General features: G+C 50.5%; 1 protein-coding gene across 2 annotated transcripts in view; it reads left to right on the top strand.

Annotated features, from left to right (window-relative positions):
• Positions 1-11,627, top strand: part of LOC144603501 (uncharacterized) — a 15,110-nt gene extending 3,483 nt beyond the window's left edge. The window contains exons 1-2 of one of the 2 annotated variants that reach the window (XM_078416768.1): positions 7,453-7,796; positions 9,803-11,627. In XM_078416768.1, the coding sequence (XP_078272894.1) occupies positions 9,959-11,593 (1,635 nt within the window). In that variant the 5' untranslated portion in view covers positions 7,453-7,796; positions 9,803-9,958 and the 3' untranslated portion in view covers positions 11,594-11,627. Of the gene's footprint in view, positions 1-7,452; positions 7,797-9,802 lie in introns of those variants that run through there. The other variant, XM_078416769.1, reaches the window with a different exon arrangement.
• The last annotated feature ends 2,798 nt before the right edge of the window (positions 11,628-14,425 follow it).

Here is a 14,425-nt window from a genome sequence, read left to right as displayed (position 1 = left end):
GCAACATGCGTCACCGACAAGATATTTCAACAAATAGCAAAGGGTTAAAAACAAGAAACAGCAGAAAATAGATGAGAAACGAAAGTCTAACGTGCTGGGCTGGGAGAGGGGGAGAGGTGGGGGACAGGTGGGGGACAGGTGGGGGACAGGTGGGGTGGGGACAGGTGGGGGTGGGGGACAGGTGGGGGTGGGGGACAGGTGGGGGTGGGGGACAGGTGGGGGGGGGACAGGTGGGGACAGGTGGGGGTGGGGACAGGTGGGGTGGGGGACAGGTGGGGTGGGGGACAGGTGGGGGTGGGGGACAGGTGGGGTGGGGGACAGGTGGGGGTGGGGGACAGGTGGGGTGGGGGGCAGGTGGGGGTGGGGGACAGGTGGGGTGGGGAGTGGAGTGGGGGCAGGTGGGGGTGGGGGACAGGTGGGGGTGGGAGTGGGGGCAGGTGGGGGTGGGAGTGGGGGGCAGGTGGGGGTGGGGACAGGTGGGGGTGGGAGTGGGGGCAGGTGGGGGTGGGAGTGGGGGCAGGTGGGGGTGGGGGACAGGTGGGGTGGGGGAGAGTTGGGGGTGGGGAGAGGTGGACAGGTGGGGGTGGGAGTGGGGGCAGGTGGGGGTGGGAGTGGGGGCAGGTGGGGGTGGGGGACAGGTGGGGGTGGGGGAGAGGTGGGGGTGGGGAGAGGTGGGGGGGAGGTGGGGGTGGGAGGGATGTGGGGGAGGGGGGGTTGTAGGGGTGGGGGTGGGGGTGGGGGACAGGTGGGGGTGGGGGAGAGGTGGGGGTGGGGAGAGGTGGGGGAGGTGGGGGTGGGAGGGATGTGGGGGAGGGGGGAGGGTGGGGGTGGGGGTGGGGGTGGGGACAGGTGGGGGTGGGGGAGAGGTGGGGGTGTGGGTGAGGGTGGGGGGGGGCAGGTGAACAGCAGGTAGAGATTCTGCACAGTCAGGATTATTCCACAATGAGACAGCAATGTGACAAGATAGACACAGAGTGCTGGAGTTACTCAGCGGGTCAGGCAGCATCTCTGGAGAGAAGGAATGGACGGCCTGACACACACCAGTCTGAAGAAGGGTCTCGTCCCGAAACGTCACCCACCCCTTCTCTCCAGAGACGCTGCCTGACCCGCTGAGTTACTCCAGCACTTTGTGTCTACCTTCGATTTATTCCAGCGTCTGCAGTTTTCTTTTCCCTACAGCACTGACAACCTGGACCCCCACCCCCCCCCCACACACACCCCACACACACACACACACACACACACCCACACACACACACACACACACACACACACCCCCACACACACACCCACACCCACACACACACCCACCCACACACACACACACCCACACACACACACACACACACACACCCCCCTCCCACACACCCCCACACCCACACCCACACACACACCCACACCCACACACACACCCCCACACACACACACACACACACACCCACACACACACCCACACCCACACCCACACACACCCACACACACATCCACGCACACACACACCCACACACACACACACACACCCCCACACACACCCACACACACATCCACGCACACACACACACACACACACACAGCCTGGGGTGAAAGCTAAATAACCCTAATTATTTACAATGCAGGAGAAGTGATTTATAAATGCACTTGGGCAGGTACATGGACAGCAGAGGTTTTGAGGGATCAGGGCCAAATGCAGGCTGGTGGGACGAGTGTAGATGGGGCACCTTGGTTAGCATGATCGAGTTGGGCCGAAGGGCCTGTTCGCATGCTTTATGACTCTATAATGTTCCTCGTTTTAAGCTAGATTTGTTTCAAAACTATTTAAGACTTTGATTTAGAGGGAAAGATTTGCCCGAGGGAGTATTCTGTTTCAGTTTCAGTTTATAGACACAAAATGCTGGAGTAACTCAGCGGGTCAGGCAGCGTCTCTGGAGAGAAGGGATGGGCGATGTTTCGGGTCGAGACCCTTCTTCAGACTGTTATCCTCTCTCACTGCTCTCCCACTCTACCACCAAGCTTTCAACCAGTGGGCGACACAGTGGCGCAGCGGTAGAGTTGCTGCCTCACAGCGCCGGAGACCCGGGTTCCATCCCGACTACGGGTGCTGTCTGTACGGAGTTTGCACGTTCTCCCCGTGACCTGCGTGGGTTTTCTCTGAGATCTTCGGTTTCCTCCCACACTCCAAAGACGTGCAGGTTTGTAGGTTAATTGGCTTGGTATAAATGTAAATTGTCCCTAATGTGTGCAGGAGAGTGTAGTAGGATAATGATCAGCCATGATCACATTGAATGGCGGTGCTGGCTTGAAGGGCCGAATGGCCTCCTCCTGCACCTATTGTCTATTGTGTGTGGGGATCGCTGGTCGGTGCGGACCCGGTGGGCCGAAGGGCCTGTTTCCGCGCTGTATCTCCAAACTAAACTAAACTAAAACTCAATACCACAGCCAGGTGTGTTTTCTCGGTGCTTGCCTGAGCCTCCATCTTCTACCTTGGCGATTCCAGCTCCAGTTCCAGACCTCCCAGTCCGGACCCCACCCGGGTTACAGCAACCAACAGTCAATCCACCATTTCGTGCAGAGTCTGAAGAAGGGTCTCGACCCGAAACGTCACCCATTCCTTCTCTCCAGAGATGCTGCCTGTCCCGCTGAGTTACTCCAGCACTTTGTGTTTATCTTCTGTTTAAATTAGCATCTGCAGTTCCTTGCCACATATCAGTTTCAGTTTAGTTTATTGTCACATGTACCGAGGTACAAAAGTCACAGACGGCTGTGGAGGCCAAGTCAGTGGAAATCTTTAAGGCGGAGATTGACAGATTCTTGATTAGTACGGGTGTCAGGGGTTGTGGGGAGAAGGCAGGAGAATGGGGTTAGGAGGGAGAGATAGATCAGCCATGATTGAATGGTGGAGTAGACTTGATGGGCCGAATGGCCGAATTCTGCTCTCAGAACTTATGTTTCCCTTGATAGTGGAAACAAGGAACAGCAGATGCTGGTTTTGCACAAAAGGACACAAAGTGCTGGAGTAACTGAGCCGGAGATGCTGCCTGACCCGCCGAGTTACTCCAGCACTTTGTGTCTTTTCCCTTTGCAGGGCACCTTGAAGGCCAGAGCCCATGGAATAACATGGGCTTGTTAAACCATTTATTTCATTGTGTGAGCACGTCTTGTGAAACAGTAAAATCTCTAATATTAACCGCTGTTCCCTTGCGGGATATCTGCGACCGTGGTACCTTGCCTGGCGGCATTTGTAAATATCTTGTGGCCAACCCCCCTGATGTTCTGGGGATTTGTCGGGAAGGGATTTCAAGTGCACTCTCATGATTTGGTGTGGATCACAGGAGGTGCCGGGACAACAGTTGCTGGACCTGTTTAGTTTGTATTGATTAATTAATTAAATTAATTACTCAATTAATTCAAATCGTTGATAACATTAGTGATGGGGTGGTGCTGGTTTCTGACGGGCATGGTGATGGACGCCCCACACATCTCTGTCCTCCAGACAGCTGGCAAGCTCCTCTTTTGTCCCAACATATGCGTCTTCCACCAACGTCTCCAGCGTGGTCTTGTTTGGTCGTCCCGGGTTCCGTCTCATGGGTGGGTTCCCACAGCACGACCTTGTTTGCTGGTATTTCTGGCTGGTATTTCTGTAGCTCAGAGATACAGCGTGGAAACAGGCCCTTCGGCCCACCGGGTCCGCGCCGCCCAGCGATCCCCGCACACTAACACTATCCTACACACACTAGGGACAATTTACAATTTTACCAAGCGGATTAACCTACAAACCTGGTATTTATTCACAAAATGCTGGTGTAACTCAGCAGGTCAGGCAGCATCTCGGGAGAGAAGGAATGGGTGACGTTTCAGGTTTGTACCAGCATCTGCAGTTATTTTCTTATACAACCTACAAACCTGTACGTCTTTGGAGTGTGGGAGGAAACCGGAGCACCCGGAGAAAACCCACGCAGGTCAAGGGGAGAACGTACAAACTCCGTACAGACGGTGCCCGTAGTCGGGATGGAACCCGGTTCTCTGGCACTGTGAGGCAGCAACTCTGCCGCCCTTGTTCTTTTTGATGGCAACAGAAGTTTAAAAGTAAATTGGTGGAGTTTAAACGACAACTTTCATAATTGTGGCATCCGGGAGCTAAAGTCATCCTGCCAAGTAAAGATCATTAACAGACATTGCCACATTAATAAGGAGCTGATGACTGCTTTAATGCTTGTCCTAATAGCATGCTTTTATACCTCTGTTAGTACATAATCTACAGACCAATAAAATGGAGAACAAATCGTTGTTATGCTTGATGACATTCAAAGCAGTTTTGAGTTAATTTGACAACTTGAGGATTTCACAGCACAACACATTGCATTAAGAGAAAATGATAAACAACGATTAGTCTAGTTTAGTTTAGAGATACAGCGCAGAAACAGGCCCTTCGGCCCACTGCGTCCGCGCCGACCAGCGATCCCCGCACACTAACACTATCCTACACACACTAGGGACAATTTACATTTAAAACCAAGCCAATTAACCTACAAACCTGCACGTCTTTGGAGTGTGGGAGGAAACCGGAGATCCTGGAGAAAACCCACGCAGGTCACGGGGAGAAGGTACAAACTCCGTACAGACGGCGCCCGTAGTCGGGATGGAACCCGGGTCTCCGGCGCAGTGAGGCAGCAACTCTACCGCTGCGCCCTGATGGTGTCTGGAGAATCCCAGCTTTCATTTTGCAAGTCTGACTTGTCCTCACTGTACAGCTTCTCCATCACTTCCATTAGGTAGCTGTACACCTCCTCCCTCTGCTCCCCCCCCCCCCCCACCCATCTGTGACCCACCTGGACTCGCACCTACTGCTCCCCCTCCCCTTCCCCCCCCCCCCCCACCCCTTCCATCTACATTCCTTCCTCCAGCTTCACAATTCACAACTCTTCAATCCTTTTGTCTCACACCTTCTGTCTTTTCCTCTGCCCACCCATCTGTCTATTAAACTCCCCCCTCACCTGAATCCACCTATCACTCGCCAGGCTTTGTCCTGCCCCTCCTTTCATCCAGCTTTCTCCACCCCACCCCCACCCGCCCCCCCTTATAATCAGCCTGAAGAAGGGTCCCAATCCATAACGTCACCTATCCAGAGATGCTGCCTGACCCGTTGAGTTACTCCGAAGCTTTGTGTCTTGTTTTTGTACACCAGCATCTGCAGTTCCTTGTTTCTACACATTCGGAGTCTGAATCAGGAGGTGTTGTTGTCAGTACTACACAACATGCTGTGTTTGTAAGATAAGTTATCTCCTGAAAGAGACTGTATTGCAACATCCTACCTGCTTACTACAGTGGCCCAGCACTAAATAGTCCTTTGTATGACGTTATTCGTTCCAGCTGACGTGGGTAAATCGAGTAAACCCAAAGTTTATTGCCCTGCTGTTATTTTTTCATTATTTCAAAAATAAACTTTAGTCAGAACAAAAAAAAATTATACACAAAAACAAATCAGTGCAAAATCACTGGATACATACAGTGGCTCATCGGGTAGAGCTGCTGCCTCACGGCGCCAGAGACCCGGGTTCTATCCTAACCTCGGGTGCTGTCTGTGTGGAGTTTGCACCTTCTCCCTGTGACTGCGTGGGTTTTTGCTCCGGTTTCCTTCCACATCCCAAACACGTGTGGGTTTGTAAATCAGCCCTCTGTACACATGCCTTTAGGGAGTGGATGTGACAATGGGATAACATTGAACTGGTGTGAACGGGTGATTGCTGGTCGGCGTGGACTTGGTGGACTGTATCTCTAAACATTCTTAGTGTCAATACATTCATTATTGTCTGCCCTTTATAGGCCCTGCACTGAATGGTCTGCTGGGGATTTTTAAGAAGGTATTTAAGAATCAACCACACTTGTGTGGGCCTGGAGAAGGGTCTCGACCCAAAACGTCACCCATAGAAAACAGGTGCAGGAGGAGGCCATTTGGCCCTTCGAGCCAGCACCGCCATTCATTGTGATCATGGCTGATCATCCACAATCAGTACCCCGTTCCTGCCTTCTCCCCATATCCCTTGATTCCGCTAGCCCCCAGAGCTCTATCTCACTCTCTCTCTTTTAAATTCATCCAGTGAATTGGCCTCCACTGCCCTCTGTGGCAGAGAATTCCACAAATTCACAACTCCCTGGGTGAAAACGTTTTTTCTCACCTCAGTTTTAACTCTAGATTTTTTCCAGGCGTCTTAAACATTGGTTCAACAAGTTAACTCAAGACAGTGTTTAATTTTCAGATGTACGCACTCTTCCTCTCCAGAGATGCTGCCTATCCCGCTGATTTACTCCAGCATTCAGTGTCTATCACACACACACATAAGTCAGTCAGGGTAAGGGTGTCAGCTGACTATTTGCAACAGTTTCAAGGTCTGTGCTTCCATCAGTCACACCTCCAGATTTATTTAATTCATCAAATTTAAACCTCTGTCTACCACGGTGGAATTTCAAAACATATTCCGTGGTTCGGTAGGAGCAGCACGGTGGCTCAGCGGTAGAGTTGCTGCCTCACAGCGCCAGAGACCCGGGTTCCATCCCAGCTACGGGTGCTGTCTGTACGGAGTTTGTACGTTCGCCCCGTGACCTGCGTGGGATCTTCGCTTTCCTCCCACACTCCACAGTCGGTAGTCTGTAGGCTTATTGGCTTGGTATAAATGTAAATTGTCCCGAGTGGGTGTAGGATAGTGTCGTCGTGCGGGGATCGCTGGTCGGTGCGGTCTCGATGGGCCGCAGGGCCTGTTTCCGCGCTGTATCTCTAAACTAAAACGAAACAAGTTCCTGGCAAAACCTCTCTCCTGGGTGGTCTAAATGAACCATTGTTGTACAGGGCAATGGTGAGACCACACCTGGAGTATTGCGTACAGTTTTGGTCTCATAATCTGAGGAAAGACATTCTTGCCATAGAGGGAGTACAGAGAAGGTTCACCAGATTGATTCCTGGGATGGCAGGACTTTCATATGAAGAAAGACTGGATAGACTCGGCTTGTACTCGCTGGAATTTAGAAGATTGAGGGGGGATCTTATAGAAACTTACAGAATTCTTAAGGGGTTGGACAGGCTAGATGCAGGAAGATTGTTCCCAATGTTGGGGAAGTCCAGAACAAGGGGTCACAGTTTAAGGATAAGGGGGAAGTCTTTTAGGACCAAGATGAGAACGTTTTCTTTCACACAGAGGCTATATTTAAGAGGGAGTTAGATGTGGCCCCTGTGGCTAAAGGAATCAGGGGGTATGGAGAGAAGGCAGGTACGGGATACTGAGTTGGATGATCAGCCATGATCATATTGAATGGCGGTGCAGGCTCGAAGGGCCGAATGGCCTACTCCTGCACCTATTTTCTATGTTTCTATGTTTCTATTTGTTGATAGTTGATTCAGTCTCCTACTCTTGGGAGATATTTTAACCCAGAATGGCGATTGTCTTTGCCTCGACCGGAACAGCTTCTGTGAGAGGCATCCTGTGAAAGCATTCTGATGGGCCCAGCACTTTGAGGCAAGTCGCTGTTCCAGGTCTCGTGCTAAAGCTCTTTGTGAGGCGAGTTTTAACAATTTCCAGCTCATGTGGCTCCGGAAAGTAACTTGATAAACAACTCCTGCCGCCATGGAAATCATTTAAGTTGCTTGCAGTAACCCGGCAACTGGTGGAAATTACCAAGATTAAAACATTGTTCAACTGCATGGCCAAACTGGATTGGCGAAGATGAAACACAAACCTTTTGCACAACAGTTGCTTCGGAAGTACAGACACAAACGCGAGGATCGGAAGGGTCTCTGAAACTCTGCCGTAAGTTATCTTTTAGTTTAGTTTAGAGATACATCTTCAAGATTTATTAATCCTTGCCACACATCCACATGCACTGTGGTTTTAAAGTACCTTTAAGCGTAGTCTGAAAGTAAACGGTAACAAAATATTAATATTTAATAACTTTTGCATTTCCTTTTCCAATTCTAGATTGCAGTGTAATGGCCAATCTATAATTTTATTTGACAAGGTTATTTTTAATGTTATTGCGGCTGTTTTTGTGCGTAACCTGATGTATTTTATATAGAGTTATAGAGTCATACAGCAGGGAAACAGGCCCTTCGGCCCAACTTGCCCATGCTGACCAAGATGCTCCATCTCTTATAGAGATGTATAAAAGGGCTGGACAAGCTAGATGCAGGAAAAATGTTCCCAATCTTGGGCGAGTCCAGAACCAGGGGCCACACAGTCTAAGAATAAAGGGGAGGCCATTTAAAACTGAGGTGAGAAAAAAACTATTTCACCCAGAGAGTTGTGAATTTGTGGAATTCTCTGCCACAGAGGGCAGTGGAGGCCAATTCACTGGATGAATTTAAAAGAGAGTTAGATAGGGGGCTAGTGGAATCAAGGGATATGGGGAGAAGGCAGGCACAGGTTACTGATTGTGGATGATCAGCCATGATCGCAATGAGTGGTGGTGCTAGCTCAAAGGGCCAAATGCCCTCCTGCACCTATTTTTTATGTTTCTATCTACACTAATCCCATCTCCCTGCGTTTGGTCGATATCCATCTAAACCTTTCCTATCCATGTACCTATCCAAATGTCTTTTAAACATTGTGATAGTCCCAGCCTCAACTACCTCCTCTGGCAGCTCGTTCCATACACCCACCACCCTCTGTGTGAAAAAGTTGCCCCTCGAATTCTATTAAATCTTTTCCCTGTCACCTTAAACCTATGTCCGTCCCCTGGATCTTGATCCCCCTACTCTGGCTAAAAGACCCGATGCATTCACCCAATCTGTTCCCCTCATGATCTTGTACACCTCTATAAGACCACTCCCTCAGCCCCCTGAGCTCCATGGAATAGAGTCCTAGCCTGCTCAACCTCTCCCTACAGGTCAGGCCCCATCGTGGCAACATCCTTGTAAATCTTCTCTGCACTCTTTCCAGTTTCATGACATCCTTTCTACAGCAGGGTGACCAAAGCTGAACACAATACTTCAAATGCAGCGGTCAAGCAAGCTTTGGCTTACAAACAATTCTTGCTTTGGCTTACAAACAATTCTTCAATTAGAATCAAGGTCGCCAACTGTCCCATATTAGCCGGGACATCCCGTATTTTGGGCTAAATCGGTTTGTCCCGTATTAGTAGGGTTGCCAACTTCCTCACTCCCAAATACGGGACAAAGGGTGACGTCACCGCCCTGCGCCCCACGTGACCTCACCCAGCCAGCGGCCACGTGCTCCCGCTCCACCAATGGCGGCCGCCCGGGCCGGGAGCACGTGGCCGCTGGCTGGGTGAGGTCATGTGGGGCGCGGGGTGGTGACGTCACCCTTTGTCCCGTATTTGGGAGTGAGGAAGTTGGCAACCCTAATTAGAATGAACCAAGTCGGGGAGGCTTTTGTTTCTGTGTTATTTATTATCTCCTTCATTAGTTCCCAGGTGGGATTTCAATCACAGTTTCTAAAGCCCTCGAGTTATTTCTTCATGTGTTACTTGTTTAGTTTAGAGATACAGCGCGGAAACAGGCCCTTCGGCCCACCGAGTCCGCACCGACCAGCGATCCCCGCACACTAACACTATCCTTCACACACTCGGGACTATTTTACACTCATACCAAACCAATTAACCCACTTGGTCACGGGGAGAACGTACAAACTCTGTACAGACAGACCCGTAGTCAGGATGGAACCCGGGTCTCTGGCGCTGTGAGGCAGCAACTCTATCGCTGAGCCACCCACTAAACTCTAAAGCAATGGTGTAATTGGTAGATGAAGTGAGATGGTGATTCTCCCATTGCTATAATGGTGCGTTGGTTCATTTACAGATTTTGTCACTTGGATTATCCTCTGCACGTTGCAACGTTGATGATATCATTGGGCACAATTGACATGGCGTCGGCAGGAAGCAGCTAATCTTCTGCGTGTTTGATTGTGGCTGCACATTGAGCAACGGCTAACAAGGTGGTTCGGCCACACAAGCAATGGGCAAGATCAAGAGCGGGGACAAAACCGGAGGCAAATTAAAGGACAAATGCAGAGAGAACTCCAAAGGGAAAAAGGAGGTGAGGTTTGGTGTCGTGGAGGGAGCGTGGTTTGACCAGAAGTTGGTCACTGTGAGGGACAGCGTGCATGATGGGAAGACCGGTGGCTCCCAGATCGGTCATTCTGGGGCCCCCCATTCTGTGGTTCTTGGAGAGGTTGCAGAGACGTGCACTCACGACCCACCGCGTCCACCAGGGGGCAGCAAGACGAGGAGCAGAAGGAAGCGGGGAGCAAACGGAGAGGAGAGACCTCCCAGGACGGGGTCAGCCAAGGGCAGATTTACCGACGCTGTCCCCAGGCCACTCGGCCCTCGTACCCCCCACTCCTATCCCGCGCGGCGGCTCCCAAAGTGGAAAGTGAAACCGAGAGTTCAGAGGGAGCGGCCGAGGCAAGGGGTTCAGAGGAAAGGAGTTCTGGCGCCAACTGACAGTCGCCTGGAGAATTCGGACAATTACGCGATACGGGAGTGGGTTTGCCACAAGAACGAGTTGTTAAAGACGCAACGGGAAGATGAACGGAAGCAGAGGGCCCTGGAGAAAGTGGCGAGGAGCAGGAGGGAGGTGAACAAGCAGAAGAGGCAGAAGGAATCGGAAGAGAAAGTGAAGACGTGGATGATGAAAAAGAGCTTGAATAGAACAGAGAGAGGCAGCAACCACGAAGGTGCACGTGGTCAGAGGCCAACAGCATCACCAGCGACAGTGGCCATGGTCGGCAAAGCTAGCGGTCAACCCCCAGGCAGTGCGTTGATGGGTGAACGGCAAGTCAGGGGTGAGAAGGTGGAGGCGAAACTGAAGAGGAGCAGGGATGTGGGTTCAGGAACGCCCAACACTGGCATCTTGCCTTCGAAGGATCAAACACTGAAAACGTGCAAAACGATGTCAACGCTGGCTGGAGATTCTGGTCCTGAGGCCCAGACGTCAAACAACAAACCGGCCAACAAGAATAAATCAGCGCACGCAGAAATCAACGGGAAATCACGTCCAAAATCAGTCCATTTCAAAGTAGCAAAGAAAACCTCAAGGAGTTTGGGCCATGCACCTCAGGTCAAAGATCAGGGCTATCTTGTCAGCAGAAAGGGGCAGCATCTTGTCTGCCAACTGCCCTTCAATGGAAGGCTTTCAATTAAAGCGAAGAACATCCAGCCACCTCCAGCGACAATGGAAGGACAAGAGGCCAAAGCTTCGACGAGCAAAGATCTTCAAAATGTTGCCCCAAAGTTGGAAAACCAACAGATGCAAACCACGATGGACAGGAAGAAAAGCATCACCATCACGCAGGAGACAAAGGCTTCATCCAGCATCACGTTGGAGTCTGGCTTTACTGATGTGAATGCTAAAAGGCTCCAGGATCCCATGGTGACTCCAGCGGTGAGGAGTTGGTTCGTCCACAAGCTGGCGGAGAGTACAGTGCAGAGCGAAGGTGGCCAGTGGTCAGTGCGAGATGGCCAGGCTCACCAGCAGGTCCAACCTCACACATCGTCTCTGTACGGAATATCACCCAGATCAGTTGAAGATAGATTGTCAGCCCTGAGACTGAGTCACACCTTCAGGGATAAGAAAGCCAATGAAAACTGAAAGAAGACATTGGGACATAAAGTGCCGGAGTAACTCAGGGGGTCAGGCAGCATCTCTGGAGAACATGGATAGGTGACGTTTCACAGAGTGCTGGAGTAACTCAGCGGGTCAGGCAGCATCTCTGGAGAACATGGACAGGTGACATTTCGGGTCTGGACTCCAGCACTTTGTGTCTTTTTGTGTATACCAGCATCTGCAGTTCCATGTTTCCACGTTTTGACTGCGATAACTCCAGAGGTGCTGCCTGACTCGCTGAGTTACCCCAGCATTTTGTGTCTTTTTGTGTAAACCGGCATCTGCAGTTCTTTGTTTCGACGTTGAGACACAAAGAACTGTAGATGCTGGTTTACAAACATAGACGCAAAGTGCTGGAGTATATTAATGGGTCAGACTCGGCCTGAATAAGGGTCCCGACACAAAACGTCACCTATCCATGTTCTCCACAGATGCTGCCTGACCCGCTGAGTTACTCCAGCACTCTGTGAAACGTCACCTATCCATGTTCTCCACAGATGCTGCCTGACCCGCTGAGTTACTCCAGCACTCTGTGAAACGTCACCTATCCATGTTCTCCACAGATGCTGCCCGACCCGCTGAGTTACTCCAGCACTCTGTGAAACGTCACCTATCCTTGTTCTCCACAGATGCTGCCTGACCCGCTGAGTTACTCCAGCGCTTTAAAAAAAAGGAAAATATCCTTGGATCCAAATGTGAAACTCTCTCCAACACCAGTTGATGGGGCAAGGAGGCGATACATGAATGAAGCTGTGAACTCTGATGTGGAGGCTGGCAACTAGGGTTGCCAACTGTCCCGTATTAGCTGGGACATCCTGTATTTTGGGCTAAATTGGTTTGTCCCGTATGGGACCGCCCTTGTCCCGTATTAGTAGGGTTGCCAACTTCCTCGCTCCCAAATACGGGACAAAGAGTGACGTCACCAGCCCGCGCCCCACGTGACCTCACCCAGCCAGCGGCCACGTGCTCCCGCTCCACCAATGACGTCACCTTGTCCTGTATTTGGGAGTGAGGAAGTTGGCAACCCCTAGTGGCAACAGATTCAGCCTGACTTTGTCACTCAAATTCACATTGTTTGAACAACATGCCTCAACGTAGAACTGTACAGCTCAGGAACAGGCCCTTCAGCCCACTATGTCTGTACTAAACATGATACATAGATACATAGACAATAGATGCCCGAGGCATTCAGCCCTTCAAGCCAGCACCGCCGTTCAATATGATCATGGCTGACAATCAGTACCCCGTTCCTGCCTTCTCCCCATACCCTTTGATTCCGCTAGCCCTTAGAGCTCTATCCAACTTTCTTTTGAATGCATCCAGTGAATTGGCCTCCACTGCCTTCTGTGGCAGAGAATTCCACAAATTCACAACTCTGTATGAAAAAGTTTTTCCTCATCACAGTTCTAAATTGCCTACGCCTTATTCGTAAACTGTGGCCCCTGGTTCTGGACTCCCCCAACATCGCACACTTAAACTTGCCCTCTGGCCCAACTTGCCCACACCGGCCAACATATCCCAACTACAGCTTCAGTCCCACCTGCCCCTGTTTGGCCCACCTACCCCTACCCCTGTTTGGCCCACCTACCCCTACCCCTGTTTGGCCCACCTACCCCTGCCCCTGTTTGGCCCACCTACCCCTACCCCTGTTTGGCCCACATCCCTCTAAACCTGTCCTATCCATGTCCCTGTCAAAATGTTTCTGAAACAATTGGAAGATGATCGACTAAAGAATCAAAGATGACATTAGGAGAATGTATTTAAGCTGGCGTTACTACCATGTGGAATTCAGGGTGAAGTAACAGAGGAAGCAGCTTCTGTTGTGGCTATTAAAGAGGACTGAGAAACTGCTTGAAGGAACACAGTTGCTGGGCTGGTGGTTGGGCCGGGCAGACCTGATACCAACACAATGCACCAATGCATCATCGTCTCAGCATTTATGGTTCCATAGAATTATTTCAAATTGTTCCAAGTTGTTGTATGTCTAGGAAATGAATTAATATCACACCCAGAAATAAAACCTTATTTTACCTTATGTTACGCAGTATTCTTAATCATTTGTGTGGAATGCTAAATTGTGATTCTTTTTCTAAGTTTTGTTCTATTCCCGTTCTTTGTTCGCATTCTGAAAGTGCATTATAAGTTCTGCGCTGTGTTAAAAGTTACATAAAGTCTTCAAAACCGTAGGCCAAAGGGCTAACAAAATGTTGCCAGAACTTGCTGATGAAGATAACTTCACTCCCAGGTGAACAATACCCCAGAGGAAAACGCAGGATGATCGATGCACCTCCTCGAACGTAGAACAAACACCAGGACAGGAACAGAGGGTGACCTGAAGAAGGTCCCTGAGCTGAAACAATAGACAATAGACAATAGGTGCAGGAGGAGGCCATTCGGCCCTTCGAGCCACCACCACCATTCAATGTGATCATGGCTGATCATTCTCAATCAGTACCCCGTTCCTGCCTTCTCCCCATACCCCCTGACTCCGCTATCCTTAAGAGCTCTATCTAGCTCTCTCTTGAATGCATTCAGAGAATTGGCCTCCACTGCCCTCTGAGGCAGAGAATTCCACAGATTTACAACTCTCTGACTTGAAAAGTTTTTCCTCATCTCTGTTCTAAATGGCCTACCCCTTATTCTTAAACTGTGGCCCCTGGTTCTGGACTCCCCCAACATTGGGAACATGTTTCCTGCCTCTAACGTGTCCAACCCCTTAATAATCTTATATGTTTCAATAAGATCCCCTCTCATCCTTCTAAATTCCAGTGTAAACATCACCTATCCATGTTCATAAGATCATACCATCACCATCGG

The sequence above is a fragment of the Rhinoraja longicauda genome, chromosome 20 (genome assembly GCF_053455715.1).
Source record: "Rhinoraja longicauda isolate Sanriku21f chromosome 20, sRhiLon1.1, whole genome shotgun sequence".
Classification (NCBI taxonomy): Eukaryota; Metazoa; Chordata; class Chondrichthyes; order Rajiformes; family Arhynchobatidae; genus Rhinoraja; species Rhinoraja longicauda.
This window is presented reverse-complemented; position numbering and strand designations above follow the sequence as displayed.